Source organism: Hypomesus nipponensis, chromosome 3, assembly GCF_054491055.1.
Source record: "Hypomesus nipponensis isolate SF chromosome 3, ASM5449105v1, whole genome shotgun sequence".
In the NCBI taxonomy this organism is placed as follows: Eukaryota; Metazoa; Chordata; class Actinopteri; order Osmeriformes; family Osmeridae; genus Hypomesus; species Hypomesus nipponensis.
Genome location: NC_140363.1, coordinates 2,689,128 through 2,716,175, shown reverse-complemented (window position 1 = coordinate 2,716,175; position 27,048 = coordinate 2,689,128). Strand labels below are relative to the sequence as shown.

The window sequence follows — 27,048 nt, the reverse complement described above, 5'->3', positions numbered from 1 at the left end:
TCAAGTTTGTATCTTCATTGTACACTGTACCATCAGTGAACATTGATAATATGTCAGGTATAGGGATTTGCTGTGATTTGGAGAAAGCTAGAGAGGAGCAGACAGACAGAATCCTAGAGTTGCTGGAGAGAGAAGACCATAGAAGAGATGCATGAACAGAGAGAGGCGCTGAAAAAGCTCTGAGAGGGCACTGCTGGAGACATTAGCTGGACACAGCGGCACAAGGAGAAAGGAGCAGGGAGAGAGTGCAGTGGAGAGACTGCAGTGGAGAGACTGCAATGGAGAGAGTGCAGTGGAGAGAGTGCAGTGGAGAGACTGCAGTGGAGAGCGTGAACACAGCGTGATGCCTGGGGATTGATCATTACCCGGAGATGTGTGTGTGTGTGTGCTGTGTGTGTGGGGTGTTATCTCACCGTGTAGTGGGGCCGCAGCAGGTCCTGTGTCCTGCGAGGGAGCTGACACTCTGGACCCAGCATGGAGTCAGGAAAGGTAAAGATTTCTCCATTCACACACTTTCACACACCTTCCGACACTTCATCACGGGAGATAAAGTATCCAGCTCCTTGATTAAATAAACATCAAACTGTTGTTTACTTCTGTTTGTACCTCATCTGATATGATGGGAAAACAGCCGATGTTGTTTGTCAGGTGTGTGTGTGCATGTTTCAAAATAGTGATTGTGTGTCTGTCTGTCTGTCTGTCTGTGTGTCTGTATAGCCTCATTAATATTCCTTGCTGTTTTGTACAATGACATTTGGGGCAAGACTGCTTTAAACAGTTAGTCTGGCAAGTGTGTGTATGAGGATATGTGTGCGTATTTGTTTAATTTCATTTACTTACTTGTATTACTTATAAAATAGTTGTTATTGATTTTATGTAAAGCACTTTGACCTGCAATTCTTGTATGAAATGTGCTATATAAATAAAGTATTATTCATTTGAAAAAGATAGATATTTCAATAACAGATGTCTGTTTTTGTTCGCGGTTAAGGGTTGGGGATAACGCTGTTTTTGATGGGAGTAAATTGTCGGTCCTCGCTAGAATAGTAAAACAAACTTGTGTGTGTATGTGTAGCAGTTGACAGGTACCCTGGCTCTGGCTGTATTCACAGCAGTCCTAGGCTCTCTGCAGTATGGATACAGCCTAGGAGTCATCAATGCTCCACAGAAGGTGCACACACACACACCTCCATCTACACACCCTCCTCTACACACACACCTCCATCTACACACACATACAACTCCATCTACACTCACCTACATCTACACACACACCTCCATCAACACACACACACACACACACACACACTTCAATCTACACTCGCCTCCATCTACACAACAACACAATCTAATAAAACAATGAATAGAAGCTAGCAGAAATAAATTACTTATCCATGCATTAATTCATTACATATTTCATTTCATGATTCATCAAATAATTAACTCATTAACGCACCCAGTCATTAATCCACGTCCACTATCGAAGATAGTCCACAAAGGCTTACCTACACATTCCTGGGAAACCATAACAACAGCCCCAATCTCTCTAGTGGCTGACCATTGCCTAGTGACTGTGTCGTTGACAGCTGTTATCTCTGGGTTAAAGATCATAGAGAGGCATTACGGACGGGCCCTGGGGTTGGTGCCAGAGGAGCCTCTCCTCCAATCAGAGAACAGCACGCTGGTGGAGGAAAATGAAGTACACTCGTCTGTGGTGATATACTGGTCCCTGTCGGTGGCCATCTTCTCTGTGGGAGGCATGGTCTCCTCGTTCCTGGTGGGCTTTGTGGGAGACCTGAGAGGAAGGTGAGGAAGAGGGGAAGAGGAGGAGAGGAGGATGGAAGGAGGGGAAGGAAGAGGACAACAGTGGCATAGATACGAATGACATAAATAAAAGAATGATCCTCGTTTGATATTTGCGTGTGTGTGTGTGTGTGTCCCAGAGTGAAGGGCATGCTCATGGTGAATGTATTGGCAGTAGCTGGTGGCCTGCTGATGGGCTTGGCCAATACATGGAGGCCTCATATCATGGTGATCGCTGGACGAGCTGTCATGGGCTTCTACTGTGGTGAGGGGGTCTGGGGATCTGGGAGGGGGTTGTGACTGTGTTGGAGAAAACAGACTACAGTTCAGTCAAAGTCATTATCATCTGCTGCTAGGGTCAGCCTAGACTGCGATGGATCATTGAGTGCAATAGATTGCCAATGACTCACCTCTCATTCCATGTCTGTGTGTGTGTATGCGCGTGTATTTTGTGAGTGCACCTGTGTGTGTGTGTGTGTGTGTTGCAGGCCTATCGTCAGGGCTGGTGCCCATGTACATAGGGGAGATAGCTCCTGTGGCATACAGAGGAGCTTTGGGGACATTACACCAGCTGGCCATCGTCACTGGCATCTTGATCAGCCAGGTGAGACAAACAAACACACACACACCTACATGTATATATGTATATAAATACATGTAGGGCTGTGTTGGCAGAGACCTGAATGTTAAAGCCCCTTTTGTCACTCGTCACTCAGACACTCGTTTGGGACAGTCGTTGATTGGCACAAAAGGGACTGTAATGTTAAAATGACAATCAAACAATTTAGTGACACATCTCTGGAGAGGTGGTCTCAACAGTTGAAGAGGAAGGTGATCCAAGGAAGACTCATTCGTAAATATAGTTCTAAACAGCTTTTAATGTCATGTTTGATATGATTTGGTTTCTTATTTTATGTATTATATTCTAGTAATATTTGTAATGTTGTAACGTGTATATTTACAGGGTTTACAGAGTTTGTGCATGCAGTAGTCCAACATGTTTTTACATATTCCCTGGTCTTTCAAAGGTATCACACTTGGTCTACTGCAGCCTTGACTAATGATGAGTGATGGTCCATGTAGAATGTTTGACCTAGGTCCAGGTTTCATGTCATTAACTGTTTAGCGCCCGAGGTTACAGGTAACGCACTTTGACATTTCTAAATAGGTGTCAATCTCCCTGTCATCTAACCGAATTGTTTCAAAGCCGGGGACAAACACAAGCGTCCCTGGCCTCGGATACACGTACAGTAATAACACACATGTTCACACAACCACACACTCACACAAGGCCCTCTCATCATTGGAAAACTGTGTTTGTGTGTGCTCGCCTGGTTTAATGCATAAATACTACATCATTGTGTTCTCACAAACACATACCATGACGAGGGGAGTTCCAGCCGAGACAATAACTGATCCGTCAATCATGTCTTTCCCTCTGTGTCTCTACAGGTGATTGGTCTGGAGTTCCTCCTGGGGAATGACTCCATGTGGCCTCTACTGCTGGGTCTGTCTGGAGCCCCGGCCCTCCTCCAGTCCCTGCTCCTCCCTCTCTGTCCAGAGAGCCCTCGGTACCTCTACATACGCAGGGGACTGGAGGCTGAGGCCCGCAAGAGTAATGCAGACTGTCTCTCAGACACACACGCATGTGCACTTTTGGACAGTTGAACACACGTATTGTACACTCACTCACAAAGACGCATACACACAGGCACTTGCACAGATGAACACCTGTGTACACAGACACAGATACTACTGTACACTAGGGGGGGGAATCTTTTGGTACATCACAATTCGATTCAAATCGATTCTTGGGGGTCACGATTTGATTAAAAATCGATTCACGATTTTTTCAATTCACAATATATTTTAATCAAATTTTGATTCAATATATGCTTACTTTTGATTCCAGTTTGCTGTTTAGTGTTACCTGTTTCTATTTGACTGTGATAGGCAGTTAAATGTTGAAGAAAAAATCCCAATGCTTCAAAACCTTGAAATGTATTGTTTTTCTTGCAGTTTAGTAAACTCATTGTTATTGTTAACATTTAAAGAAAGAAGAAAAAAATCGATGTTGGAAATTTGTGAATTGGTATAAATTACAAGAATGTCACAATCCCCAGAGACTGAACCCAAACCCAAAGGTGTTATTTATTGGTGACACAAAAATAACTGAAGGGGTATTGCCAGACTTGTAGACAGGTGAGTACAGGTGATGGGAGGCTTATGGTGGTGACGAACGTGCAGGTCGTGGTTACTGGTGGCCAGGCGAGAGTGAAGGGAATTCCAGGATGAAGGTACTGAAAAAACAGAGGAACAGGAATCCAATCAGAAAATAAGCAAAAGATTAGCAAAGCAAACAGACTGACTAGCAGAGCGATATTGGCTGGCACGCAAGCACAAAGTACGAGTACGGCTAACGATCCGGCAGGGACTAGATGTCAGGCCACAGCTTAAGTAGTGTAGTGATGATGATCAGGACCGGGTGTGTTTATTGCTGAAGAAGAACAGGTGAGAGCAGATTCATTGCCTGGCAACCGGAACAGGGTACGTTCAGGAACGTAACACGAAATGTAGAACAAACCAGACAGACAGGGAAAACAAGCTCAAGGGGATTGGGTCGTGACACTGAATCGCAATTCAAATGCAAATCGATTTTTTCCCCCACCCCTACTGTAACCACACAAAGCACAAACAGATACACACAAATACAAACAAATGCACTCACACAGACCTGCACACATACAAACTAAATTTGACAAAAATACACTGTCAGACTTCCTTCCTCTCCCACCCCTATGCGTTCTCCTGCAGGTTTACATCGTCTGAAGGGGGAGTACGACCCCACAGCAGACCTGGAGGAGATGAGGAAGGAGAAGGAGGAGGCGGAGAAGGAAGAACAGGTGTCCATCGTCGGTCTGGTACGTGCTGCACTGTTGGCTACTACACTGTCAACATGGATACAGAGGACCAGGAACACCACACAAACACAAGCTGCTTGCCTGCCTGTCTATCTGTCTGTCTGTCAGTCTGCTGTCTAACTGTCTGCAGCTACCTGTGTTGTGTCTCCTTTCTGCCTGTCTGTCTCCTATGACCTTTGTTGTGTCTGTCTGACTGACTGTCAGCAGTGACCTGTGTTGCGTCCGTCTGTCTGTCTGTCTGCTGTGACCTGTGTTGTGTCTTGCGTCTCCAGGTGCGTTCGTCTCTGTACAGACAGCAGCTGTTCGTGGCCCTCATGATGCACCTCTCCCAACAGCTCTCTGGCATCAACGCTGTGAGTAGCAGAGAGGAGGGAGGAGCAACAGGAGCTGGGAGATGGAGAAAGAGAGAAGGGGGAGGATAGATAGGGAGTGAGCGTGTGGCTGTGTCTATTACCGAACACTTTACAAAGTAAGCAAAACAGTGCACTTACATATGTAGTGCACTCCGTCGCTGATAAGTGCTGTCTAAAATGGAACACTTACGTTAACCACTTGGCGGAAGTGACGGACGCAGATCAGCCGTGAAAAAGCTGCAGAAAGGGCTCCTCCTCTTCCGCTACGTAGATAGGTTTTGGCGTCTGTTTAGGGCGAGTAATGTCCATCGTTGTAAACTGTTTTTTTGGACCGTTTGCAGTGCGCCATCTGGGTGTTTTCAGTGCACTAAATTCTGCTGGTTTTGTGAGTGTAAGCGCCGTAAGCACTGAAAGTCAGTGCTCAAAGTGCACAAGTGCACGGTAGTAGACACAGCCTCCGTGTCTCTCTCTGTGTGGATGTCACCAATGAGTCACCAGACTTTCATAGATTAGATTGCAAAATGTTATTGTCCTTGATTGTGACATAAAAATTGTTTTTTTATGTGACACTCATATATATTGCAGATTTATGTAATCGAAAGACAATGTTTGTTTTGTTGCTCTCAGATCTTTTATTACTCGACAGCCATCTTCGAACGTGCTGGCGTTGCCCAGCCTGTCTACGCCACCATTGGAGTAGGAGTCATCAACACCGTCTTTACTATGGTGTCAGTAAGTGCACACACACACACATGCATGCATACACACGCACACACACACATGCAAACATACACACACACACACACACACACACACATACTTTTCCAGGTGTCCAGGTGACAAAGGAATCATGTGACAAAGACAATTCTGAAATTCCAGTTGCACACTTGCAAATAATGAATTCACAAGCATAGGCAAAGGTGATCATAAATTGTCCTCCTTGCAAAGGTTCCAGAGGATACATTCAACACACACACACATCCATTCATTGTGTGCACTTAATCTTAACTCACAAAAGTTTCTAGTTTGACATGGTTCCAACACACCTCCGCCAAGATATGTGGGACTAACTCACAACGCACTAGAATGTAGCAAGTAAACAAATGGTGAATGTTTTTGTTTGTTGAACATAAAAAATATAAGGAAACATCAAATGTATCGATTACTTAGTCAATTGGCTACATTACGTAGCAAACATTTTCAGTGGAGGTTCTATATCATTTCAACTGGCGGGACCAAGCTGGGGTAGTTGCATTAAACATTGTTGACATGTTGTTTTCTTCACTTCCTTACAGACAGTAACAGGTAAAGGACCATATTTGTAATTATTCCACAATTTATTACCATTTCCCTTACATGTTTAACGGCTTTACATAATCAGTCTCAGTTACATCAACTGAATTCAAATTTTGTTGTTGTTTCTTTCTTGCAATAAGAACATGGTCGCAAAATGTAATGTTGTATTTCTAAATAATTACTCTACATTTAAGGGACATACAAGGGGGTCCAAGTGGTCATAGGCCACCCAGGCCCATGTCCCCAGAACCACCCTTGAACATTTTCCACTGTCAACCCCAGCGGCGGCTGCTGGTCTTTCTAATAGAGGAACTCATTTTCGGCCTAAATCATATACATTTTCAGTTCACTGGCTAGTTCACCCCTACGACACTAGCCTAGCCTACTGAATGAATGAACGTATTAAACCCAAAGGAAATTAGGGAATTAGGTTAAATTAACTGAAAAGGATGTATAATTGTGTGAAATGTATGATGAAAATTGGCTAGCAATTTCGCCAAACAAATAACAAAAAATGGGTTGCAGCCAATTGTCTTTCAACTACAGTTGCAAAATCCATGATGGGACTGAGCTTGAATAGCTTCGGCGACTTTTATAGTGCAAAATCGCTGTCAATCACAAGGATATGAAGTCTTTCGACAGACCCTCCAATCATCACGCGGAAGCAGTGGCTGTCCTTGCACAATTGGCGCCCAGGGCTATTTTTTCACTTGCAAACTCGTCTTCGATATGAACATGTTCTAACGCAACATGTTAACTAAATCGTAAATATTTCACCATTAATAATGTTTTAAGTTAAGGGAAATTGAGCTTGAATAACTTCGGTGACTTTTTAAAGCCTAGTACAAAATCACGACAGACCCTCCAAAGCCCCATTGAAGTCCATGGAAGCTGAGCTTCAACAGGGAAATGCACTGTTGCGCTACGGCATTGTATGATAAGGAAATCAGGCAGTCGACCTGCCAATCAGCCAATGTAGCTGATTCTGAACGAACTCGTCTTCGATATGAACGTGTTCTAACGCATTTAAAATGTTAACACAATCGTAAATATTTAACCATTATTTTTTTGAAATGTTAGGGAATGTTAGGGAACATTCCCTAACATCGTTTATCTATTAAGTCAGTTTCATCCCTTGTAAGTAGGCTAAGTAAGACTTTATTTCTATAGCATATTTCATACAAGAATTGTAGCTCAAGGTGTTTACATAAAATCAATAAAAACAATAATACAAGTGATAAAAGTAGTAATTAAAATAGCAACAATAATATAACTAATAAAAGTAGTAAAACCCTTCTGAGATAAAATTACTTAAATGCTTCGGTAAAAAGGTAGGTTTTAAGCTGTCTTTAAAAATGTCTAGCGTGTTTGCTTCCTTAATATTTATGGGTAATTTGTTCCATAGTTTGGGGGCGTAATTAGCAAAGGCAGAATGACCAATCTTCTTATGACTGCTTCTGGTGACCTCTAATAGGCCTGCATTTGATGATCGCAGTGTTCTAACTGGTGTGTAGTTTATAAGGGAGTTAGCAATGTAGCTAGGTCCTTGTCAGTGTAGAGCTTTGTATGTGAGGAAAAGGACCTTAAAGTCAATTCTGAAAGTGACAGGGAGCCAGTGTAAAGTAGCTAGGACAGGACTAATGTGTTCTCTCCTTTTAGTTTTGGTTAATAATCTAGCTGCAGAATTTTGAATGAGCTGTAGTCTTTCAGTGGTTTTCTTGGGAAGACCAGTGAAAAGTGAGTTACAGTAGTCCAGCCGGCTGGATATAAAAGCATGAATTAACTTCTCTGCATGATTTTGGTTTATGAATGGTCGTACCTTTGCTATATTCCTCAGGTGAAAGAAAGCTGTTTTGGTCACTTTATTTATGTGAAAGTTGAAATTCAAATCTAAGTCCAGGATTACACCGAGACTCTTCACCTCTGGTTTAAGACAGGGGGTTAAGCCTCCTAGATTCTCACTAAGCATCTCTCTTTTGGATTTGGGGACACATAATAGGACTTCGGTTTTGTCTTCAATTAATTTAAGAAAGTTATCATTCATCCATTTGTTTATTGCCAACAGGCAGTTGGTAATGGAATTTATGGCCGTTGCATCGTTGGATTCAGTGGATATATATGTGTGTCATAGCTATGGAAATCTGTTATGTTCTCTGATTATGTCGCCGAGTGGTAACATATAAAGAGAAAAAAGTAATGGACTCAAGCAGCTTCCTTGAGCAACCCCATAGCAGTTCTCATGTTTCTTGGACCTATGGTCTCCTAAACTAACATAAAACTTCCTTCCTGTGATATATGATTTTATCCAGTTCAATACACTATCCGTGAACCCAAAAAGTTTTCCAGTCTATTGATTAGGATGTCGTGATCAATGGTATCAAATGCTGCACTGAGATCTGGCAGGATAAGGATAAAGACTTTATTTGCATCATAGTCTGAGGTCGCTAATTATTTTGGTGAGAGCAGTTTCAGTACTGTGATATTTCCTGAAACCTGACTGCGAGACTTCCAGGATGTTATTTTCTTCAAGAAAAGAATTGAATTGGATTAAAACTTTATTTTCCAGTACTTTACTTTGTACACAGGCTTACGCCACTATCTTGAAGAAGGAAAAAGCAAGACCTCAAGTTTTGGGAGGTATCTTTTATTGAGCTATTCAGCATGCAAGATTGTTGATATGCACGATGCCATGCATCAAGGGTTAGGGTGTTAGAGTGATAAAGGGTGTGTGCGTGTTTGGATAAGGTCAGATGGGTGGATGGTGGTAAGGATGATGTACGTGCGTGTGTGTGCACAGTAAGGGTCATGGTGGTTTGGGGTGGAGGAAGGTGGAGATGATAGTGGTTTGCAATAGAGGAGGGTAGAGATGATGGTGGTTTGTGGTGGAGGGTAGAGATGATGGTGGTTGTGGTGGAGGAGGGTAAAGATGATGGTGGTTTGTGGTGGATGAAGGTTGTAGGAAGGGAGGAGGCGAGGGTGGTGGATGAAGATGTTAACATCCCCCTATGCATGCTGGGATTTTCTCCAGAACATCATGCGGCCAAAGCAGCCACCCTTCTTTTTCTTTTTGCCGAAACTTTTCTGAAAAACACAAAGTGTCAACACATCTACCCCAGTACACAAGGGAACATGCAGGGTTTACACTCCAATATGCTTTAGAGGACATATTAGAAGGCTTGTTTCTATGCACAAAAAATATGAGTGTAGGCCCTGGACACGACTGGACTACCTCGGTTTGGGTTTCCTGTGACTGGCACCTTGTTTCAGCCTGTTCCTGCAGAGCCTCCTCCAGGTCTGCTGCTGATTGCTCAGCCTTTTTCTGTAGAGCCTCCAGGTCTACTGCTGATTGCTCAGCCTGTTTTTGCAGAGCCTTCAGGTCTGCTGCTGATTGCTCAGCCACTTTCTGCAGAGACAGCAGCTCCACAGCTGTGTCTGCAGCCTGTTTCTCTCGAGCCTCCATCTCTGCACATTTACCAAACAACTCCTTTCTGATGTGACGGCATTCATCCTGAACTTTGTCCAGGGCCTTCTCCAGATCATGGCAGTGCTTGTCCTTCTCCCTCAAGTTGACTTGCAGTCTGGTCATGACACCGGCCATCGTCATCAGATTGGCTTTAAAAGCCTCCAGGTCCTGTTCCGCCTTCTGCGACACTTGGAGGGCCTCCTTCCTTTCACTGGACAGGACGAGGATCTTCCCATCCTTCTCTGCAATTTCTGCCCGAAGGTTCCTCTCCAGCGTGATGAGATTCGCCCTGGTCATGTTGTATTTAGTATCAGCCGTCTTTCTGGCAGATTGGGCCGCCCAGATTTCCGCTCTGAGGTTAGAGAGCTCCGTCTGGAACTCTCCCCCAAGCTGAGCTGGTTTGGGGGCCATGTTTCCCACCTCCAGCAGCCTGGCTGTGGCCACAGTGAGGCCCTGCTCGGACAACTTCAAGGCTTCGACCGCCTGGTTCCTCTGAGATGTCAGCTCCTCCCTCTCCTTCTCCCAGGCTCTGAGGTGAGAGGTCCAACCATCCTCCAGATCCTGTCGGGCCCTTTGGAGGTCCACCAAGTTTGCTGCTGCGAGGCTGGCGGTTCTTTCTGCCTCCATCTTGGCGGCGGCACGGCGTCGCAGGGTGGTCCGAGCCCTGGCCAGAGCTTCTTCTGCTAGAACACGAGTTTTCCCTTCCGTCAGGAGCTTCTGGTGAAGGTTCTGTATTGTGTTCTCAAAGGTGATCCTCTCCACCTTCATCTTCTCAACCTCCCTGGCCAGATCCCTCTCTCTGGCAGAGGGCTTCTCAGCCTCAGCTGACCTGAGGACGTCTTGATGCTTCTCCTCGGTCATCAGACAGGTCCGTCTGGCCATCTTCTTCCAGCCCCCTGCGGGCTCTTTCAAGACACAGGCGTAGGTCTTCCTCTGAGGTTTGCCCACCGTCTTAGAAGGTTGACTTGAAGTCTCCTCCTTGAAGTCTCCTTTGGCAGCAAGCTCATGGGAAAGGCTTTCCCCAGTGGCCTTTGAGAAAAGTGAGACAATTAAGTGACTTGCATTGTCACCCTCAACACTCATTATAATATGTGTTAATATGTAATTGTGTGGCGAATAAAGAATAATCGCAATAATAGGTTTTTATGATGACAGTTGGACTCACTGTGGCTTTTTTATCTGCCTCAAGGTCTCTTTTAGAAGGCTTCTTCTGCTGTGAAACAATCAAACTATACATTGAGTTCACTCCACAAACTATCAGGACAGCCATATCAGTTTACTGTTTTAATAATCAGTGTTGAAAGGTTGACCTACCTTGTATTTTTTCTTGTCAGGATTCATTGTTCCTTTTCTACATTCACAATAAATTGAAAATTAGATATTTCATGAAAGATGCATACAAATAAGTGCAAGCTGTGATACTCAACATTGTATTCATTATGACGTAGAACAATGGTCTGGATTGGAGGCCAAACTGGAAAGAGACAGTTTGTAAATCTGCTATGTTTAGACTAAAATGGCAACATTGTGGAAATGTTTTCAATATCCTAATTATTGTTTGGCTATCGATACCCCAATAGACGCAAACATACATTTGGCCGAGGGTCGCGAGGTTCTTGCGTGGCCGCGGCCACCCTCAAAAATATTCAAAGTTGATTTCATTTGTATTTTTTTAAAGTATCTTACATATTTAATTTTGGATCTAAATCTAACCTTCATACGATGTGTATATGAGTGCAGATATGATTGTTTTTCAATTATATTCAAAGTATCCTACATTTTAAACAAATGTTTTAAATTAGCTTACATGTTTAATATAGGATCGAGATGTTACCTTCATACGATGTGTTTATGAGCGCAGATATGATTGTTTTGCAATTATATTCAAAGTACATTGTAAGCAAATGTTTTAAATTAGCCTACATGTTTAATTTAGGATAGAGGTCTTACCTTCTCATATGATGTGTTCGCGGATCTGAGTATCAGTCGAATGCTTGTCATTTATAAACAGGGAAAGCATTTATGACATCTTCAATGTGTCATCATGTTACCATGGTGATTGAACGTTAACACAGTGCGATAGTTGCCTAAAGTCAATTACTACAGCGTCATGAGCCAGTGGCGGCTGCTGGTCTTTCAAATAAAGTCTCATTTTCGGCCTACATCATATACATTTTCCGTTTACTGGCTAGTTTACCCCTGCGACACTAGCCTAGCCTACTGTATGGGCGAATGAACGAACGATTGAACGAAAACATATTAAACACCAAGGAAATGTGGGGATTAGGTTAACTGAACTGAATATGGTGTATAACTGTATGAAATGTTTGATGAAAATTGGCTAGCAATTTTGCCAAGCAAATATCATGAGATAACGCTAGGTTGCAGCAGTTTGTCTTTCAACGACAGTTGCAAAATCCGTGATGGGGCTGAGCTTGAATAGGTTTTGGTATTTTATAGTACAAAATCGCTGTCAATCAAAAGGAATTACAGTCTTTCGACAGACCCCCCAATCATCACGCGGAAGCCCAGCGTCCAGGCCAGCCCACTCCTCCATTCACCCCTAGAGACGCTGAGCGTCCAGGGCGGGACATAAACGCAGCATTTATCCAATGACCGTATAGTTTCGAAGCACTGAAAACAACTGGTCAAAGCAGCCCCATTGAAGTCCATGGAAGCTGAGCTTCAACAGGGAAATGCACTGTTGCGCTACGGCATTGTATGATAAGGAAATCAGGCAGTCGACCTGCCAATCAGCCAATGTAGCTGATTCTGAACGAACTCGTGTTCGATATGAACGTGTTCTAACGCATTTAAAATGTTAACACAATCGTAAATATTTAACCATTATTTTTTTGAAATGTTAGGGAATGTTAGGGAACATTCCCTAACATCGTTTATCTATTAAGTCAGTTTCATCCCTTGTAAGTAGGCTAAGTAAGACTTTATTTCTATAGCATATTTCATACAAGAATTGTAGCTCAAGGTGTTTACATAAAATCAATAAAAACAATAATACAAGTGATAAAAGTAGTAATTAAAATAGCAACAATAATGTAACTAATAAAAGTAGTAAAACCCTTCTGAGATAAAATTACTTAAATGCTTCGGTAAAAAGGTAGGTTTTAAGCTGTCTTTAAAAATGTCTAGCGTGTTTGCTTCCTTAATATTTATGGGTAATTTGTTCCATAGTTTGGGGGCGTAATTAGCAAAGGCAGAATGACCAATCTTCTTATGACTGCTTCTGGTGACCTCTAATAAGCCTGCATTTGATGATCGCAGTGTTCTAACTGGTGTGTAGTTTATAAGGGAGTTAGCAATGTAGCTAGGTCCTTGTCAGTGTAGAGCTTTGTATGTGAGGAAAAGGACCTTAAAGTCAATTCTGAAAGTGACAGGGAGCCAGTGTAAAGTAGCTAGGACAGGACTAATGTGTTCTCTCCTTTTAGTTTTGGTTAATAATCTAGCTGCAGAATTTTGAATGAGCTGTAGTCTTTCAGTGGTTTTCTTGGGAAGACCAGTGAAAAGTGAGTTACAGTAGTCCAGCCGGCTGGATATAAAAGCATGAATTAACTTCTCTGCATGATTTTGGTTTATGAATGGTCGTACCTTTGCTATATTCCTCAGGTGAAAGAAAGCTGTTTTGGTCACTTTATTTATGTGAAAGTTGAAATTCAAATCTAAGTCCAGGATTACACCGAGACTCTTCACCTCTGGTTTAAGACAGGGGGTTAAGCCTCCTAGATTCTCACTAAGCATCTCTCTTTTGGATTTGGGGACACATAATAGGACTTCGGTTTTGTCTTCAATTAATTTAAGAAAGTTATCATTCATCCATTTGTTTATTGCCAACAGGCAGTTGGTAATGGAATTTATGGCCGTTGCATCGTTGGATTCAGTGGATATATATGTGTGTCATAGCTATGGAAATCTGTTATGTTCTCTGATTATGTCGCCGAGTGGTAACATATAAAGAGAAAAAAGTAATGGACTCAAGCAGCTTCCTTGAGCAACCCCATAGCAGTTCTCATGTTTCTTGGACCTATGGTCTCCTAAACTAACATAAAACTTCCTTCCTGTGATATATGATTTTATCCAGTTCAATACACTATCCGTGAACCCAAAAAGTTTTCCAGTCTATTGATTAGGATGTCGTGATCAATGGTATCAAATGCTGCACTGAGATCTGGCAGGATAAGGATAAAGACTTTATTTGCATCATAGTCTGAGGTCGCTAATTATTTTGGTGAGAGCAGTTTCAGTACTGTGATATTTCCTGAAACCTGACTGCGAGACTTCCAGGATGTTATTTTCTTCAAGAAAAGAATTGAATTGGATTAAAACTTTATTTTCCAGTACTTTACTTTGTACACAGGCTTACGCCACTATCTTGAAGAAGGAAAAAGCAAGACCTCAAGTTTTGGGAGGTATCTTTTATTGAGCTATTCAGCATGCAAGATTGTTGATATGCACGATGCCATGCATCAAGGGTTAGGGTGTTAGAGTGATAAAGGGTGTGTGCGTGTTTGGATAAGGTCAGATGGGTGGATGGTGGTAAGGATGATGTACGTGCGTGTGTGTGCACAGTAAGGGTCATGGTGGTTTGGGGTGGAGGAAGGTGGAGATGATAGTGGTTTGCAATAGAGGAGGGTAGAGATGATGGTGGTTTGTGGTGGAGGGTAGAGATGATGGTGGTTGTGGTGGAGGAGGGTAAAGATGATGGTGGTTTGTGGTGGATGAAGGTTGTAGGAAGGGAGGAGGCGAGGGTGGTGGATGAAGATGTTAACATCCCCCTATGCATGCTGGGATTTTCTCCAGAACATCATGCGGCCAAAGCAGCCACCCTTCTTTTTCTTTTTGCCGAAACTTTTCTGAAAAACACAAAGTGTCAACACATCTACCCCAGTACACAAGGGAACATGCAGGGTTTACACTCCAATATGCTTTAGAGGACATATTAGAAGGCTTGTTTCTATGCACAAAAAATATGAGTGTAGGCCCTGGACACGACTGGACTACCTCGGTTTGGGTTTCCTGTGACTGGCACCTTGTTTCAGCCTGTTCCTGCAGAGCCTCCTCCAGGTCTGCTGCTGATTGCTCAGCCTTTTTCTGTAGAGCCTCCAGGTCTACTGCTGATTGCTCAGCCTGTTTTTGCAGAGCCTTCAGGTCTGCTGCTGATTGCTCAGCCACTTTCTGCAGAGACAGCAGCTCCACAGCTGTGTCTGCAGCCTGTTTCTCTCGAGCCTCCATCTCTGCACATTTACCAAACAACTCCTTTCTGATGTGACGGCATTCATCCTGAACTTTGTCCAGGGCCTTCTCCAGATCATGGCAGTGCTTGTCCTTCTCCCTCAAGTTGACTTGCAGTCTGGTCATGACACCGGCCATCGTCATCAGATTGGCTTTAAAAGCCTCCAGGTCCTGTTCCGCCTTCTGCGACACTTGGAGGGCCTCCTTCCTTTCACTGGACAGGACGAGGATCTTCCCATCCTTCTCTGCAATTTCTGCCCGAAGGTTCCTCTCCAGCGTGATGAGATTCGCCCTGGTCATGTTGTATTTAGTATCAGCCGTCTTTCTGGCAGATTGGGCCGCCCAGATTTCCGCTCTGAGGTTAGAGAGCTCCGTCTGGAACTCTCCCCCAAGCTGAGCTGGTTTGGGGGCCATGTTTCCCACCTCCAGCAGCCTGGCTGTGGCCACAGTGAGGCCCTGCTCGGACAACTTCAAGGCTTCGACCGCCTGGTTCCTCTGAGATGTCAGCTCCTCCCTCTCCTTCTCCCAGGCTCTGAGGTGAGAGGTCCAACCATCCTCCAGATCCTGTCGGGCCCTTTGGAGGTCCACCAAGTTTGCTGCTGCGAGGCTGGCGGTTCTTTCTGCCTCCATCTTGGCGGCGGCACGGCGTCGCAGGGTGGTCCGAGCCCTGGCCAGAGCTTCTTCTGCTAGAACACGAGTTTTCCCTTCCGTCAGGAGCTTCTGGTGAAGGTTCTGTATTGTGTTCTCAAAGGTGATCCTCTCCACCTTCATCTTCTCAACCTCCCTGGCCAGATCCCTCTCTCTGGCAGAGGGCTTCTCAGCCTCAGCTGACCTGAGGACGTCTTGATGCTTCTCCTCGGTCATCAGACAGGTCCGTCTGGCCATCTTCTTCCAGCCCCCTGCGGGCTCTTTCAAGACACAGGCGTAGGTCTTCCTCTGAGGTTTGCCCACCGTCTTAGAAGGTTGACTTGAAGTCTCCTCCTTGAAGTCTCCTTTGGCAGCAAGCTCATGGGAAAGGCTTTCCCCAGTGGCCTTTGAGAAAAGTGAGACAATTAAGTGACTTGCATTGTCACCCTCAACACTCATTATAATATGTGTTAATATGTAATTGTGTGGCGAATAAAGAATAATCGCAATAATAGGTTTTTATGATGACAGTTGGACTCACTGTGGCTTTTTTATCTGCCTCAAGGTCTCTTTTAGAAGGCTTCTTCTGCTGTGAAACAATCAAACTATACATTGAGTTCACTCCACAAACTATCAGGACAGCCATATCAGTTTACTGTTTTAATAATCAGTGTTGAAAGGTTGACCTACCTTGTATTTTTTCTTGTCAGGATTCATTGTTCCTTTTCTACATTCACAATAAATTGAAAATTAGATATTTCATGAAAGATGCATACAAATAAGTGCAAGCTGTGATACTCAACATTGTATTCATTATGACGTAGAACAATGGTCTGGATTGGAGGCCAAACTGGAAAGAGACAGTTTGTAAATCTGCTATGTTTAGACTAAAATGGCAACATTGTGAAAATGTTTTCAATATCCAAATTATTGTTTGGCTATCCCCCAATAGACGCAAACATACATTTGGCCGAGGGTCGCGAGGTTCTTGCGTGGCCGCGGCCACCCTCAAAAATATTCAAAGTTGATTTCATTTGTATTTTTTTAAAGTAGCTTACATATTTAATTTTGGATCTAAATCTAACCTTCATACGATGTGTATATGAGTGCAGATATGATTGTTTTTCAATTATATTCAAAGTATCCTACATTTTAAACAAATGTTTTAAATTAGCTTACATGTTTAATATAGGATCGAGATTTTACCTTCATACGATGTGTTTATGAGCGCAGATATGATTGTTTTGCAATTATATTCAAAGTACATTGTAAGCAAATGTTTTAAATTAGCCTACATGTTTAATTTAGGATAGAGGTCTTACCTTCTCATATGATGTGTTCGCGGATCTGAGTATCAGTCGAATGCTTGTCATTTATAAACAGGGAAAGCATTTATGACATCTTCAATGTGTCATCATGTTACCATGGTGATTGAACGTTAACACAGTGCGATAGTTGCCTAAAGTCAATTACTACAGCGTCATGAGCCAGTGGCGGCTGCTGGTCTTTCAAATAAAGTCTCATTTTCGGCCTACATCATATACATTTTCAGTTTACTGGCTAGTTTACCCCTGCGACACTAGCCTAGCCTACTGTATGGGCGAATGAACGAACGATTGAACGAAAACATATTAAACACCAAGGAAATGTGGGGATTAGGTTAACTGAACTGAATATGGTGTATAATTGTGTGAAATGTTTGATGAAAATTGGCTAGCAATTTTGCCAAGCAAATATCATGAGATAACGCTAGGTTGCAGCAGTTTGTCTTTCAACGACAGTTGCAAAATCCGTGATGGGGCTGAGCTTGAATAGGTTTTGGTATTTTAGAGTACAAAATCGCTGTCAATCAAAAGGAATTACAGTCTTTCGACAGACCCCCCAATCATCACGCGGAAGCCCAGCGTCCAGGCCAGCCCACTCCTCCTTTCACCCCTAGAGACGCTGAGCGTCCAGGGCGGGACATAAACGCAGCATTTATCCAATGACCGTATAGTGTCGAAGCACTGAAAACAACTGGTCAAAGCAGCCCCATAGTAGTCCATGGAAGCTGAGCTTCAACAGGGAAATGCACTGTTGCGCTACGGCATTGTATGATAAGGAAATCAGGCAGTCGACCTGCCAATCAGCCAATGTAGCTGATTCTGAACGAACTCGTGTTCGATATGAACGTGTTCTAACGCATTTAAAATGTTAACACAATCGTAAATATTTAACCATTATTTTTTTTGAAATGTTAGGGAATGTTAGGGAACATTCCCTAACATCGTTTATCTATTAAGTCAGTTTCATCCCTTGTAAGTAGCCTAAGTAAGACTTTATTTCTATAGCATATTTCATACAAGAATTGTAGCTCAAGGTGTTTACATAAAATCAATAAAAACAATAATACAAGTGATAAAAGTAGTAATTAAAATAGCAACAATAATATAACTAATAAAAGTAGTAAAACCCTTCTGAGATAAAATTACTTAAATGCTTCGGTAAAAAGGTAGGTTTTAAGCTGTCTTTAAAAATGTCTAGCGTGTTTGCTTCCTTAATATTTATGGGTAATTTGTTCCATAGTTTGGGGGCGTAATTAGCAAAGGCAGAATGACCTATCTTCTTATGACTGCTTCTGGTGACCTCTAATAGGCCTGCATTTGATGATCGCAGTGTTCTAACGGGTGTGTAGTTTATAAGGGAGTTAGCAATGTAGCTAGGTCCTTGTCCGTGTAGAGCTTTGTATGTGAGGAAAAGGACCTTAAAGTCAATTCTGAAAGTGACAGGGAGCCAGTGTAAAGTAGCTAGGACAGGACTAATGTGTTCTCTCCTTTTAGTTTTGGTTAATAATCTAGCTGCAGAATTTTGAATGAGCTGTAGTCTTTCAGTGGTTTTCTTGGGAAGACCAGTGAAAAGTGAGTTACAGTAGTCCAGCCGGCTGGATATAAAAGCATGAATTAACTTCTCTGCATGATTTTGGTTTATGAATGGTCGTACCTTTGCTATATTCCTCAGGTGAAAGAAAGCTGTTTTGGTCACTTTATTTATGTGAAAGTTGAAATTCAAATCTAAGTCCAGGATTACACCGAGACTCTTCACCTCTGGTTTAAGACAGGGGGTTAAGCCTCCTAGATTCTCACTAAGCATCTCTCTTTTGGATTTGGGGCCACATAATAGGACTTCGGTTTTGTCTTCAATTAATTTAAGAAAGTTATCATTCATCCATTTGTTTATTGCCAACAGGCAGTTGGTAATGGAATTGATGGCCGTTGCATCGTTGGATTCAGTGGATATATATATAGTTGTGTGTCATAGCTATGGAAATCTGTTATGTTCTCTGATTATGTCGCCGAGTGGTAACATATAAAGAGAAAAAAGTAATGGACTCAAGCAGCTTCCTTGAGCAACCCCATAGCAGTTCTCATGTTTCTTGGACCTATGGTCTCCTAAACTAACATAAAACTTCCTTCCTGTGATATATGATTTTATCCAGTTCAATACACTATCCGTGAACCCAAAAAGTTTTCCAGTCTATTGATTAGGATGTCGTGATCAATGGTATCAAATGCTGCACGGAGATCTGTCAGGATAAGGATAAAGACTTTATTTGCATCACACTGTTACATTTTTCACTGTAACTTTACAGTGAATTACTGGCTACTAGTTGCATTACTTTCACAGTGATTTTACAGTAATTTATTATAAATATTTCACAGTAATTTATTATAAATATTTCACAGTAATGTATTGCACATGTTTCACAATAATGAACTGTAAACATTTCACAGTAAAATTCAATGCAACTACAGCGGTATATTGTAACTTCACAGTTGTCATGCCATTGGATTACTGTGATATAGCAGTATGTAGCTGTGGAATTACATCGTCTTGCTGTATATAAATTACAGTGATTGTCTGTATTTCTATGTTTTTAACTGTGAAAGTAATGCAACTAGTAGCCAGTCATTTACTGTACATTTACAATTTAAATAACACTGTAAAATACTGCAAATTTGACTTGTTAACTGTGATTTTACCACACAAACGTGCTTTGGAGTTGCTAGATTAAAAGTCAAAGCAAGAACAAAGACAACAAAGACAAAACTCATTTAAACGTTTTAATAATGATAACAAGTATTAAAATCACTATTAAATTCAACAATTTAACTTTCGGACTTCCCATGTACTGTTTTATATTGTTTACCATCAACCTGGAATTGGCTTCCATTGTAGGGGGTGTAGCATGGGCCATCATAATTCTGACCATGATTCGTCATTAGGCTCATTAACGATCACTGCAAAAGATCTGCAGTCCCTGTGCTGAGACAGGAGAAGCTAGCAGAACAACCATCTCTCCAGCTCTCCATCGCAGCCATAGCCCACCTGAGAGGTCACGACAGTTAGCCAGACTCGTTAGATCAGAGAGGTATATTAACATCGCATCGTTTGAGTATCGTAAGAGTCGAGACTTCAGGACCCCGGGTTCTGGACTGGGTGGGGTGCTACAGAGATGGCGTTCTGCTTGGTTCTCCTGTCTGCACCGGAACTGCAACTCTTTTGCAGTGATTGTCTCCTACGTATGCACATGGACACTGAAGCTATGTAAGAGTGTCTCTTTTTAGTGCAGCTTCACTGTGCAACACTAGCTAGTTCACTCCAATGTTAATACTTAGCTATAAAATAGCACTCGCGCTGACCCACAGCAGAGTTAGCTAATAGTTCATCCTAAATTAGGAGCTGGCAAAAACCTACACATTTGTATGTATAATTTGAACAGTACTCGCTACGAATCTTTAGCTGAGGCAACATACTCTGTTCCTATTTCACTGACGCCAGCAACCCTGCTGTAGCTGAAGCATCGACCATGTGAGACTTAGCTAGCCATCAAACTAGACGAAAATGTTTGCAATCATGACGGATTTAACTACTGGATTTGATTATTCAAATCAGTGAAGTACGGTATCAACTGCACAAGTAAAACACAAGTACGCACAGAGATTGCTAGCAACTAAATTGGATGCCTGCAGATAGTTTACCGTTACATGGCAAAAGTCACGATCCTGGCAGGCAGCGCCGAGGTGAAATGGTGGAAAAGAGAAACGGTTGGAAAACTGACGTAATTTCCACCTCAAAACTAGTTGAAGTTTTACAGTAATGTAGTGGGTTATCTCAAAGGATGATTTGAAAATAGTATTTTACTGTGAAATAACCCAACAAAATGCTGTGAAATCCCAGTATCGTTTCATTCTCAGTAACTTACTGTGTCTACATTGATTTCACAGTAAATTCTACATTACAACATGCTATTGGGATTATTGCAGTTTAAGACTGTAAAGTTACAATACAATGATTTATTGTGAAATTATTGCAGTTAAATATTGTTAAATCCTGGTAACATTTTACAGTGCAGAGTTTAGTCTGAGGTCGCTAATTATTTTGGTGAGAGCAGTTTCAGTACTGTGATATTTCCTGAAACCTGACTGCGAGACTTCCAGGATGTTATTTTCTTCAAGAAAAGAATTGAATTGGATTAAAACTTTATTTTCCAGTACTTTACTTTGTACACAGGCTTACGCCACTATCTTGAAGAAGGAAAAAGCAAGACCTCAAGTTTTGGGAGGTATCTTTTATTGAGCTATTCAGCATGCAAGATTGTTGATATGCACGATGCCATGCATCAAGGGTTAGGGTGTTAGAGTGATAAAGGGTGTGTGCGTGTTTGGATAAGGTCAGATGGGTGGATGGTGGTAAGGATGATGTACGTGCGTGTGTGTGCACAGTAAGGGTCATGGTGGTTTGGGGTGGAGGAAAGTGGAGATGATAGTGGTTTGCAATAGAGGAGGGTAGAGATGATGGTGGTTTGTGGTGGAGGGTAGAGATGATGGTGGTTGTGGTGGAGGAGGGTAAAGATGATGGTGGTTTGTGGTGGATGAAGGTTGTAGGAAGGGAGGAGGCGAGGGTGGTGGATGAAGATGTTAACATCCCCCTATGCATGCTGGGATTTTCTCCAGAACATCATGCGGCCAAAGCAGCCACCCTTCTTTTTCTTTTTGCCGAAACTTTTCTGAAAAACACAAAGTGTCAACACATCTACCCCAGTACACAAGGGAACATGCAGGGTTTACACTCCAATATGCTTTAGAGGACATATTAGAAGGCTTGTTTCTATGCACAAAAAATATGAGTGTAGGCCCTGGACACGACTGGACTACCTCGGTTTGGGTTTCCTGTGACTGGCACCTTGTTTCAGCCTGTTCCTGCAGAGCCTCCTCCAGGTCTGCTGCTGATTGCTCAGCCTTTTTCTGTAGAGCCTCCAGGTCTACTGCTGATTGCTCAGCCTGTTTTTGCAGAGCCTTCAGGTCTGCTGCTGATTGCGCAGCCACTTTCTGCAGAGACAGCAGCTCCACAGCTGTGTCTGCAGCCTGTTTCTCTCGAGCCTCCATCTCTGCACATTTACCAAACAACTCCTTTCTGATGTGACGGCATTCATCCTGAACTTTGTCCAGGGCCTTCTCCAGATCATGGCAGTGCTTGTCCTTCTCCCTCAAGTTGACTTGCAGTCTGGTCATGACACCGGCCATCTTCATCAGATTGGCTTTAAAAGCCTCCAGGTCCTGTTCCGCCTTCTGCGACACTTGGAGGGCCTCCTTCCTTTCACTGGACAGGACGAGGATCTTCCCATCCTTCTCTGCAATTTCTGCCCGAAGGTTCCTCTCCAGCGTGATGAGATTCGCCCTGGTCATGTTGTATTTAGTATCAGCCGTCTTTCTGGCAGATTGGGCCGCCCAGATTTCCGCTCTGAGGTTAGAGAGCTCCGTCTGGAACTCTCCCCCAAGCTGAGCTGGTTTGGGGGCCATGTTTCCCACCTCCAGCAGCCTGGCTGTGGCCACAGTGAGGCCCTGCTCGGACAACTTCAAGGCTTCGACCGCCTGGTTCCTCTGAGATGTCAGCTCCTCCCTCTCCTTCTCCCAGGCTCTGAGGTGAGAGGTCAAACCATCCTCCAGATCCTGTCGGGCCCTTTGGAGGTCCACCAAGTTTGCTGCTGCGAGGCTGGCGGTTCTTTCTGCCTCCATCTTGGCGGCGGCACGGCGTCGCAGGGTGGTCCGAGCCCTGGCCAGAGCTTCTTCTGCTAGAACACGAGTTTTCCCTTCCGTCAGGAGCTTCTGGTGAAGGTTCTGTATTGTGTTCTCAAAGGTGATCCTCTCCACCTTCATCTTCTCAACCTCCCTGGCCAGATCCCTCTCTCTGGCAGAGGGCTTCTCAGCCTCAGCTGACCTGAGGACGTCTTGATGCTTCTCCTCGGTCATCAGACAGGTCCGTCTGGCCATCTTCTTCCAGCCCCCTGCGGGCTCTTTCAAGACACAGGCGTAGGTCTTCCTCTGAGGTTTGCCCACCGTCTTAGAAGGTTGACTTGAAGTCTCCTCCTTGAAGTCTCCTTTGGCAGCAAGCTCATGGGAAAGGCTTTCCCCAGTGGCCTTTGAGAAAAGTGAGACAATTAAGTGACTTGTATTGTCACCCTCAACACTCATTATAATATGTGTTAATATGTAATTGTGTGGCGAATAAAGAATAATCGCAATAATAGGTTTTTATGATGACAGTTGGACTCACTGTGGCTTTTTTATCTGCCTCAAGGTCTCTTTTAGAAGGCTTCTTCTGCTGTGAAACAATCAAACTATACATTGAGTTCACTCCACAAACTATCAGGACAGCCATATCAGTTTACTGTTTTAATAATCAGTGTTGAAAGGTTGACCTACCTTGTATTTTTTCTTGTCAGGATTCATTGTTCCTTTTCTACATTCACAATAAATTGAAAATGAGATATTTCATGAAAGATGCATACAAATAAGTGCAAGCTGTGATACTCAACATTGTATTCATTATGACGTAGAACAATGGTCTGGATTGGAGGCCAAACTGGAAAGAGACAGTTTGTAAATCTGCTATGTTTAGACTAAAATGGCAACATTGTGAAAATGTTTTCAATATCCTAATTATTGTTTGGCTATCCCCCAATAGACGCAAACATACATTTGGCCGAGGGTCGCGAGGTTCTTGCGTGGCCGCGGCCACCCTCAAAAATATTCAAAGTTGATTTCATTTGTATTTTTTTAAAGTAGCTTACATATTTAATTTTGGATCTAAATCTAACCTTCATACGATGTGTATATGAGAGCAGATATGATTGTTTTTCAATTATATTCAAAGTATCCTACATTTTAAACAAATGTTTTAAATTAGCTTACATGTTTAATATAGGATCGAGATGTTACCTTCATACGATGTGTTTATGAGCGCAGATATGATTGTTTTGCAATTATATTCAAAGTACATTGTAAGCAAATGTTTTAAATTAGCCTACATGTTTAATTTAGGATAGAGGTCTTACCTTCTCATATGATGTGTTCGCGGATCTGAGTATCAGTCGAATGCTTGTCATTTATAAACAGGGAAAGCATTTATGACATCTTCAATGTGTCATCATGTTACCATGGTGATTGAACGTTAACACAGTGCGATAGTTGCCTAAAGTCAATTACTACAGCGTCATGAGCCAGTGGCGGCTGCTGGTCTTTCAAATAAAGTCTCCTTTTCGGCCTACATCATATACATTTTCCGTTTACTGGCTAGTTTACCCCTGCGACACTAGCCTAGCCTACTGTATGGGCGAATGAACGAACGATTGAACGAAAACATATTAAACACCAAGGAAATGTGGGGATTAGGTTAACTGAACTGAATATGGTGTATAACTGTATGAAATGTTTGATGAAAATTGGCTAGCAATTTTGCCAAGCAAATATCATGAGATAACGCTAGGTTGCAGCAGTTTGTCTTTCAACGACAGTTGCAAAATCCGTGATGGGGCTGAGCTTGAATAGGTTTTGGTATTTTATAGTACAAAATCGCTGTCAATCAAAAGGAATTACAGTCTTTCGACAGACCCCCCAATCATCACGCGGAAGCCCAGCGTCCAGGCCAGCCCACTCCTCCATTCACCCCTAGAGACGCTGAGCGTCCAGGGCGGGACATAAACGCAGCATTTATCCAATGACCGTATAGTTTCGAAGCACTGAAAACAACTGGTCAAAGCAGCCCCATTGAAGTCTTTAACAGGGAAATGCACTGTTGCGCTATGGGAATGTTTAATAAGGAAATCAGTCAGTCGACCTGCCAATCAGCTAATGTAGCTGATTCTGAACGAACTCGTCTTCGATATGAACGTGTTCTAACGCATTTAAACTGTTGCAACAATAGTAAAAATTTGCCACTTGTCAATACACATCCTCGTAATCTTACCTGAGGACAGTAGTTGATGAGATCTCTTGTATAAGCCCAAATCACGATCCTATTCACCATTCAATGACATAACATGGAAACTGCAGCCCACAATTAATAAAATGATTATGGGGGTGCCCATTTCCCTGTTATGACCCTCACATCATTAACTCTCTCTTATATTTATTTATTTATTTATTAAATATTTCCTCCCTCACTCCTTTTTAATCCTTTTCTCCATCTCTTACTTTCTGCTCCCAACCACCCTTTGCATTCATTCTCTCACTCTCCACCTGACCCCATTCAACCCCCTCCCCCCCCCCCCCTCTCTCTCTCTCTCTCTCTCTCTCTCTCTCTCTCTCTCTCTCTCTCTCTCTCTCTCAGGTGGTGCTGGTGGATCGTGCCGGCAGAAGAACGCTGACTCTGATTGGCTTAGGAGGGATGTGCATCTGTGCGGTCGCCATGTCAGTTGGCCTCATCTATCTGGTGAGCAAATCGCATTTCAAGCCCTCAACAATTTTAGTCATACACTCCTTTCTTCCTCCTCTTACCAGAGTTTCCTGTTCATCCCTCCCTCTTGCTTGGGATGTTAGATATCCTGACTTTCACTTTCTTTGGGATATTTGCAAAGCTACTATAAAGTCAGCAGTACCATAGCAAGCATCTTACAGTGCTGGTCCCCAAAGTGGGTTATCCGTCCCCAACCAAGATTTCCTTTCTCAAACAACAACTTCCTGTCCCCAAACTTGGCTTCATGTCCCAAACCCTGGTCTGTACTCATAGCTGATAGCAACACCGCGGCCTTAGTTGGGTTGAAATCCCATGGAAAGCTCACAAACCAATACACTGTTTTACATCCCCTGACTGCTTCCTGTTTCCTGTCTTCCAGGACACCTTCTCCTGGATGAGCTACGTCAGCATGTCGGCCATCTTCCTGTTTGTGTGCTTCTTTGAGATGGGACCTGGTCCCATCCCTTGGTTCATTGTGGCAGAGCTGTTCAGCCAGGGACCACGCCCAGCGGCCATTGCTCTGGCTGGCTGCTGCAACTGGACTTGCAATTTCATTGTAGGGATGACTTTCCCCTACATAGAGGTATACACATTGCACACTCACTCTTTCTCACGTTTCTTTCCCCTCACCGACAGCCAATCTATCTTTCACGGACATTCAAACACATTTAGGCGTTCTTTCCCTTTCTCTCTCTCTCTCTCTCTCTCTCTCTCTCTCTCTCTCTCTCTCTCTCTCTCTTTCTCTCTCTCTCTCTGTCTCTCTCTGTCTCTCTCTCCAACACACACATTTGCTTACCCATTAGCACACGCACATTCACACAAACACACATTCACAATCCCCCTCATGCTGTGCTGTGGCTGTCTCCTGTAGGTTTTGTTGGGTAGCTACGTGTTCATCCTGTTTGCGGTGTTCCTGTTTGGCTTCACTGTGTTCACCTACTGCCGCGTGCCAGAGACCAAGGGGAAGACTTTTGAGGAGATTTCTGCTGTCTTCCAGAAGGGCAGGAAAACGGTTCCTCCAGGCCCCAAGATCTCCACAGAACTGGAGCACCTTAAATCAGCCTCGGATGCCTGAAAAACCACCATGTATGTTTGAATCATGATGCTGCATTTGTATCTTCGCTCTGTTCTATCTGTGTATAATAGCACATTAATATAATGTTCTCTCGTCACAAACATTGGTCCTCCCCAGTGACTGGAAATGAGGCTCTGATACGGCAGCCAACTTGTACAGTCAATCTACCTGGAGAATGCAGATACCCTTAAAATATTTTTTAAGATTTGTACATTTGTGTACCACTTTGGGGGGTTGTGGATTATCCTTGACATACAGTGACAGTCTTAAAGCAATCAAACCTAATAGCAATAAATGTACCAAAGTGTTGATTGTTTAAATTTGTATGCAAATAAATCTGTATAATGGACTGAATAAAAAGTGTTCCATCGGGTCAGGTAATTTGTTGTACAAGTAATGGCAATAGGTGGTGGACTCAAAAGCACGACTCAGAATATTCACAAAAAGGTTCACAAGAGTCAGACGACTAGGCAGGGAATGACATGAGGT

At 43.0% G+C, this 27,048-nt stretch overlaps 4 protein-coding genes and 3 long non-coding RNA genes across 10 annotated transcripts; 1 reads left to right on the top strand and 6 right to left on the bottom strand.

The window, feature by feature from the left end:
- The first annotated feature begins 380 nt into the window (after window positions 1–380).
- slc2a2 (solute carrier family 2 member 2) lies at window positions 381–26,932 on the top strand. Of its 3 annotated transcripts, XM_084684409.1 has the most exons (13): window positions 381–489; window positions 1,076–1,171; window positions 1,607–1,806; window positions 1,944–2,068; window positions 2,292–2,407; window positions 3,256–3,418; window positions 4,618–4,724; window positions 4,997–5,077; window positions 5,705–5,809; window positions 25,359–25,460; window positions 25,864–26,067; window positions 26,356–26,570; window positions 26,677–26,932. In XM_084684409.1, the coding sequence occupies exons 1-12, from the start codon at window positions 475–477 to the stop codon at window positions 26,557–26,559; spliced, it is 1,518 nt and encodes a 505-aa protein (XP_084540535.1). In that variant the 5' UTR covers window positions 381–474; the 3' UTR covers window positions 26,560–26,570; window positions 26,677–26,932. The 3 variants fall into 3 exon arrangements, with proteins under 3 accessions (XP_084540535.1, XP_084540526.1, XP_084540542.1); XM_084684400.1 differs by having other exon boundaries at window positions 26,356–26,932; XM_084684416.1 differs by having other exon boundaries at window positions 460–489; window positions 1,079–1,171; window positions 26,356–26,932.
- LOC146299142 (uncharacterized) lies at window positions 9,766–10,643 on the bottom strand (the record flags this gene model as incomplete). The annotated part of the gene is made up of 2 exons (XM_084682850.1): window positions 9,766–9,776; window positions 9,848–10,643. Coding segments are annotated over 2 exons (807 nt in total), but the record flags the coding sequence as incomplete, so codon positions are not given.
- LOC146299141 (uncharacterized) lies at window positions 10,651–11,911 on the bottom strand. The gene is made up of 4 exons (XR_014734640.1): window positions 11,787–11,911; window positions 11,151–11,187; window positions 11,002–11,049; window positions 10,651–10,865 (listed from the first exon to the last, which is right to left on the bottom strand). It is a non-coding gene; the product is annotated as an uncharacterized LOC146299141 (long non-coding RNA).
- On the bottom strand, window positions 15,016–15,893 carry LOC146299140 (uncharacterized; the record flags this gene model as incomplete). Its single annotated transcript, XM_084682840.1, has 2 exons — window positions 15,016–15,026; window positions 15,098–15,893. Coding segments are annotated over 2 exons (807 nt in total), but the record flags the coding sequence as incomplete, so codon positions are not given.
- On the bottom strand, window positions 15,901–17,483 carry LOC146299139 (uncharacterized). Of its 2 annotated transcripts, XR_014734647.1 has the most exons (4): window positions 17,033–17,483; window positions 16,401–16,437; window positions 16,252–16,299; window positions 15,901–16,115 (listed from the first exon to the last, which is right to left on the bottom strand). It is a non-coding gene; the product is annotated as an uncharacterized LOC146299139 (long non-coding RNA). The 2 variants fall into 2 exon arrangements; XR_014734646.1 differs by lacking the exon at window positions 17,033–17,483 and having other exon boundaries at window positions 16,401–16,614.
- On the bottom strand, window positions 21,334–22,906 carry LOC146299138 (uncharacterized). The gene is made up of 2 exons (XM_084681446.1): window positions 21,905–22,906; window positions 21,334–21,756 (listed from the first exon to the last, which is right to left on the bottom strand). Exons 1-2 carry the CDS (start codon window positions 22,904–22,906, stop codon window positions 21,679–21,681), a joined length of 1,080 nt encoding a protein of 359 aa, XP_084537572.1. The 3' UTR covers window positions 21,334–21,678.
- LOC146299137 (uncharacterized) lies at window positions 22,939–24,529 on the bottom strand. Its single transcript, XR_014734639.1, has 4 exons — window positions 24,085–24,529; window positions 23,453–23,489; window positions 23,304–23,351; window positions 22,939–23,167 (listed from the first exon to the last, which is right to left on the bottom strand). It is a non-coding gene; the product is annotated as an uncharacterized LOC146299137 (long non-coding RNA).
- Window positions 26,933–27,048: the final 116 nt, after the last annotated feature.

What these genes read in the sequence shown, in the direction of transcription:
- slc2a2 (XM_084684409.1), top strand. An exon ending in TCATCAATGCTCCACAGAAG is followed by an intron (nt 1,172 to 1,606) that starts GTGCACACACAC and finishes TCTGGGTTAAAG; the next exon opens with ATCATAGAGAGGCATTACGG. An exon ending in GGAGGCTGAGGCCCGCAAGA is followed by an intron (nt 3,419 to 4,617) that starts GTAATGCAGACT and finishes GTTCTCCTGCAG; the next exon opens with GTTTACATCGTCTGAAGGGG.
- LOC146299138 (XM_084681446.1), bottom strand. Translation starts at nt 22,906, where the DNA reads ATGAAGGTGGAGAGGATCACCTTTGAGAACACAATACAGAACCTTCAC. An exon ending in CACAGGAAACCCAAACCGAG is followed by an intron (nt 21,757 to 21,904) that starts GTAGTCCAGTCG and finishes TGTGTTTTTCAG; the next exon opens with AAAAGTTTCGGCAAAAAGAA.